We start from the raw sequence: 6,000 nt of genomic DNA, 5'->3' as shown, positions 1-6,000 counted from the left end.
GTTTTATTTAAAAAAATAAATTTATTTTGTAGAATTGGATAACCGTGGCCTTCCAGAAATTCCAGCTCAGCAAGGCCAACAATAAAAAATGTTGGGGGGAAAAATCTGTGTGCCTATGAAATGTTTTTTATTCCAAAACTGTGTTACAATTGTGCATGTATTCCTGTTCAGTGTTAATAATATGCTCACCGAATGCTACAAGGTAAAATCCTCAGAATTTATTGCCATTATGTAAGTTCTTTCAATACAACCTGTTTTACAAAAAAAGGTCAAAAGTTTCACCTTCCTGTTTTTCAGCCATGTCCAACATTATGAGGTTTCCTTTTGATTTCTCCACAATACTTTTGACAGTGGGCTTATAAAGCAAAGCAGCAGAGGCTAGGTTTAGGTAAAGGGCAGTAGCCCAACAAAAAGATCTGCATACAGGCAGACTGAGGCTGAATTTACAAGTCGTGTTCTGAAGTTTTTAATAAAACAGCTCTAGGTTGAAGATCTTTATACTGCTAAAATGTACAACTTGGACAAAAGTAAATACTTTTGCCCCTCACAATGTATTACCAAAATTCTAATTCTTGCAAAATACAAGAAAAAAAGTTTTCATAGACTACAAGCATGAATTACTTGCTCATTTCTAAGAGAAGCAAATTTGTGGGGCGAAAAGTAAGCAAGGTAGCCTACTGAAAAGTCAGATTACATTTAAAAAAAAATAAATCCTCAATTTTGGCAGTGGACACCTGCATATCCTACCTTGATAGTTCCTTTTAATTATTCTTTTTTTAAAATATAAGCAGCTCCTTCCCCTTTCTCTACCCTACACCAAGCCCATTGTAAAAATCTGGACCCCTAAGTCACCTTCCATATATTTACAAGAACTCTGACAACAAAATACAAACTAGCATGAAAGTAACGATAGTTTGCATATACTGTTGTTGAATAAATATATCAAGCCCAATCCAATCAATCAGTTGAAGTTATGATGACTCAGACACAGCCGTATCTGTGACTAAGGGTGTTGGCTTTTCACTGAAGGAAGTTATCCCATCTCCTCTCTCTTCAGGAGACAATGCCTTGAGAGCGGAAGCATTAGAAGCAGCAGTAGTAACAATGGGGGGAGGAACAGCCGTATCCAGAATGTGTGCAGAGATGTGTTCCACATTTACAGTCGTGCCAGGATTTGCAGGGAAGCTTGTTGTGATGGGAACAGAAGACAACAGATTCGTAGGCAGAGTGGGCATCTCATTGACCAGTGGGAACTTGGCAAGGAATTCCGGTGACAGAGGTGCAATTCCAGACAGGTTGACTGGAGGCAAGGAAGGAAGTGGTGGCAATCCTAAGAACATCGGAAGACAAAAACAAGCTTGTAGTCTACTTGCGTAAGTCATTAGCCTACAGAGCTACGTCATTTCTAAATAGCAATTTTACACTGCATTTACGTATTGCAAGGAAGATGGTGGGGATATATACAAAGAACCAAAGAGAAGAGGCTTTCCATAAGAGTCCCTACAGATGTGTATCCTGAGCAAGATCTGCTAGAGAGATTAATTTCCTGGAGGTTCTCAAATTTTGCAGTTCCATTTCCTCCTAAAATAATAAATGTGTGATAGCTAATATCATTATTTCATTAGGGTTAAGACTGGGCAAGAAATAAACTTTTCATCATTTAATCCATCTACGAGATGAAATGTTGAAAGGACCTTCCAATTTTTTTTTAAAAAATAACATTTCATTGGAACCAACAGTAAAATAACTTCCTGACATCAATTTGCTTTGTGTGAGCAAGAAGCAAAATTGTATTACTTTATTAAAATTTCCTCATGACCCTTAAAGGATCATGGCCTACTGCTTAAAAACTCCTATAGAGATGGGCAGGTCTCACATTAATCGGAATACAACAAAGTTTTAAGACCACTGTTAATTTCTTATGGCACAGGTATTTCATATAAGAAACCACCCCCTTCAGAAAACCCACATTCCTTTATGCAGCTTATAGAGCCCAAATGAATAAACAACCATTAGCCAAAAACATGCAGACAAACTAAAGGGCATATGATTCTGTTTTCACGGTCCTCTGAATTCTGTCCAAGCCAATATCTATTCATGAAGATTTCAGGAAAATGACTTGAATATAAAAATCAATTTATATGCCAGGGTTCATAAAGCTTTTTGCATTTTTACACCGTAAATCTAGTACTGTACTTTACATTTACATAGGAAGTCTTTTATTTCACAGTAATAGTGTACCACTGATAATCATGCATCAAAAAGATTTAACATTACTTTTATTCTCAAGTATGCCAATAAAATATGAAATGATGGTCATTTTTTAGTTGATGTCAAATCTAATTTTAATTTTTAGCACGCAAGAGCATCCTGATTAGCAGGCGAGGTAGCATGCCAAAAAGAACAAGAATAGAAACGAAATGTAACTTAAAATAATTTAAATTTAAATCTAATTAACATTAAATTAAAATAAAGAAACAGTTATCTATTTATTTCCCTTTTCCGTATCAATTATATTGTGGCAGCAATTTTTGGAAGAAGCTAGGGACACAACTTGTATAATAATGCTAGTTTTGGGATTGCAAGAAAAATAAGGAAAAAGCATCCTCCTTTTGCAAGATTCTCTATAGGATCTTCGGGGCTTTTCTTCACCTGAATGGGATCTAAATGTTATGATGCTGAATAAAAGCTTTACTTATTATAAGCTTAAAATAATTTAGTAGTTACATAAAGCCATGTGCAACAGGACTGAACTAAAATCATTAGATTAAATTATCAGGTATCAGTTCAGAAATTTATCAAAACATACCAGACTGCCCAATGTCTACTAATCCAGGACCAGGAATTAAATGCGGACCAACTAAATTCAAGTTAGGGATGTTTCCCAAGTTGGGAAGTCCAGCAGGTAAAGGCATCAGTCCTAATAAAAATAAGATGCTAAATTTCAGAATTCCATATTATTCACAGAAACAGAAAAAAAAAGTGACGAAGATATTTATTGGCGGAACGCTTTTGACTCTTTTCTAACAATCACAACATATTGAAGACAGAGAACATTAGACAAATGGACTTTCAAAAATATCCTTTGTCATGTGTATCACTTCAAGGAATTGGTCTAGTTCAGATATATGGAAATAACCATCATGTACTTCCTTCCTTCACATAATGTTTTAAGAAGCAGTCTACTTATAAGAGAGACAGCTAGTGTCATTTTTCTATAATCCTCTGTATTATATACCTTTAAGTATTCTTTTCAGAGAACGGCTCTTCTATGATTTTCAAAAATGTATATTAATACTGACCCAAATGTTACAGACAGACAAACAAACAAGGAACAAAGGTTTTGTTACTCATAAACTGCAAAATATTTCCAATAGTCTTACAGGTTTAATTGCTGCACCAGTGCAGTTCTTTCCCTTTTAGAGTTCCCAGTTCTATTTACTTTTGTCATGTCAGAGCACAAGACTAGCTCTGTCTTTTTTGTATATTTATTTATTTATTTATTTATTTATTCGATTTTTATGCTGCCCTTCTTCTTAGACTCAGGGCGGCTTACAACATGTTAGCAATAGCACTATATTTAGAATAGTCCTGATAGAAGGAGGTTTTTCAGTTATATGTATTATTTCTCCAAATTGTAAATTCTAACCTGCACTAATTTGCTGACACAATACATTATATTTCAAAGGCAAACAATGCATTAAGACTGTGCAAAGCTACTCAGTCCAAAACTGTTAATATGTCCTCATCTAGTCTGGAGCACTGTGGAGGTAATCCAATCATGCAAGGTCTTTAGTGCTAACCTTGAAGTAAAGAGTCATTATATTTATTTTTACATTGTTTTTATCTTGTATGAAGTCAGGTTTTAAAAGAGAGCTGCTATTGAAAATTCATTTCATGTCAGATTCTCTTTTAGGGCTCATGTAAACAAAATATCAAGTGACTTGCCCACTAAATAGACTATGAAAGGTTTTATTTAAAAATCCTTAAATTAAGATTATCTTGGTTCTCATATATTCATACCATCTTTGTGTTTGTGTATGTGTGTGCGTATGTTTGCCTCCAAGTAAGTGTTGATTCCTGACAACTTCTTGGATTGCTCCCTTCAGTTTTCATGGCAAGACTTTTTTGCAAGTCATTTGTTACTGCCTCCTTCCTAAGGCTGACAAAGACTAGCCAGTCCAAAGTCACCCAACTGGCTTTGTGCCCAAGGTGGGACTAGAAATCACAGTCTCTCAGTTTCTAGCCTGCCTCTCTATGTATATTCATATAATACGGAGTAAAACTATATCTTTTTTACATTTTAATTTATAAGACCTATGAAAAGATAGTTGGTTTTCAATTAATTGAAATTGTATATCTGCCACACACATATTCATTGAAATAAAATTATTATTATTATTTATTTATTTATTAGATTTGTATGCCGCCCCTCTCCGTAGACTCGGGGCGGCTAACAACAGTAAAAAGACAACGTAAACAAATCTAATATTAAAAAAATCTAAAACCCCCAATTTAAGAGATCAGTCATACATACAATCATACCATACATAAATTTTATAAGCCTAGGGGAAGGGAATATTTCAATTCCCCCATGCCTGACGACAGAGGTGGGTTTTTAAGAGCTTACGAAAGGCAAGGAGGGTGGGGGCAACTCTGATATCTGGGGAGAGTTGGTTCCATAGGGTCGGGGCTGCCACAGAGAAGGCTCTTATTTGGCTAGAACCTCTAGTTCTCAGAATATATCTCTTCCCTTTGGTATAAGCAAATGTACTATATTTAAAACTACCGTATTTCTCAAATTAACCCCGCCCACTCCCTCAAAATAAAAGGCCCACCCACTCCCACAAAATCAAATTAAGCCCACCCACTCCCACAAAATCAAATTAAGCCCACCCACAAAATTAGCCCTAATTAAGACCCCTCCCACTCCAGGGTATAGGGGGTGAGGTGAGGCACAAAGGTAAAAAAATAAGCTAGGGTGGGGAGGTAGAGCTACCCTACTTACTAGGCCTTGCATACCGGGACATTTGCCTTGCTTTCTTCTGCGTCCGCTTGCCCTCACTTGTACACATCGCCCAGGCCTCCGTTTTGCCTTCAGATGCCTGCTGAAGAAATCTGAAGGCGAAACAGAGGCCGGGGTGATGCGTGAGAGTGGCAGCAAGCGACCACAGAAGTGGGCCAGCAGCAGGCTTATGCTAGGCGGGGCCGTCAGTGCCACCACTGCGAGATTAGTCAATAATTAGAAGCCTCTGCAAAAGAAGGCTTAATGTTTTTTTGGGATGTGAAAAGAAAATAAGACCCAGACTTCTTTTTGGAGAAACATAATACATTCTTGGAGCGGCATCTGAAAATTAACCAACCATACAGCATGATTCAAATATTTTTTTAAAAAATCTACTCAGATACTGTAGTGAATGGGAAAAAATATTCACAGACTGTTTTCTACAGGGGATATAGAATATCTATACCTCCCTGTTAAAAGCCAGTTTTTTGAAATGTAAACAAATCATATCAAGATACATCACTTCAGAATATTAAAAGTGGGAAAAATTCTGAAGTGATTTATCTTGTTCTGATTTTTTTTTTTACATCTCAAAAAGCTGGCATGGGGTGTGTGGGTTTGTAGACTTTTTATATCTACTGTTTTTGAAAACATCCTTTTCACTATTACACACAAGAACGTTCATCGACATTTATATCTCATACCTGGTAATGGAGCTGCTGGGTTAATTGGAGGAAGAGATTGATTTGCTTGAGGAGGCAATAGCGGTACTGTAGGAACACCTAATGAAGAATCAAGTCAGATTATCTTTCAAATGCTATTTTGAACATATCCAGAAAAATCGCTGACCCAGCCCAACCTATCTTAAAAGTAGCCTCCAGGTTTTCCAACAATAATATTTATTATTATTCACCACTTTCATTTTTTAAAGATGGAGATGTTAGACACTAGCATCATTTTGTGTCAGAGAATGCCCCTCAGTGTTGAAAATAAAT

General features: G+C 36.3%; 1 protein-coding gene across 1 annotated transcript in view; it reads right to left on the bottom strand.

The window, feature by feature from the left end:
• Positions 1-203: 203 nt before the first annotated feature.
• GORASP2 (golgi reassembly stacking protein 2) overlaps positions 204-6,000 on the bottom strand; it is a 37,450-nt gene continuing 31,653 nt past the window's right edge. The window contains exons 8-10 of the mRNA XM_070731736.1: positions 5,710-5,787; positions 2,810-2,920; positions 204-1,330 (exon numbers count right to left, since the gene is read on the bottom strand). Of these exons, the coding sequence (XP_070587837.1) occupies positions 972-1,330; positions 2,810-2,920; positions 5,710-5,787 (548 nt within the window). The 3' untranslated portion in view covers positions 204-971. The remainder of the gene's footprint in view (positions 1,331-2,809; positions 2,921-5,709; positions 5,788-6,000) is intronic.

Source organism: Erythrolamprus reginae, chromosome 1, assembly GCF_031021105.1.
Source record: "Erythrolamprus reginae isolate rEryReg1 chromosome 1, rEryReg1.hap1, whole genome shotgun sequence".
In the NCBI taxonomy this organism is placed as follows: domain Eukaryota; kingdom Metazoa; phylum Chordata; class Lepidosauria; order Squamata; family Dipsadidae; genus Erythrolamprus; species Erythrolamprus reginae.
The sequence above is the reverse complement of the archived record's forward strand: the minus strand, read 5'-3'. Positions and strand labels throughout refer to the sequence as shown.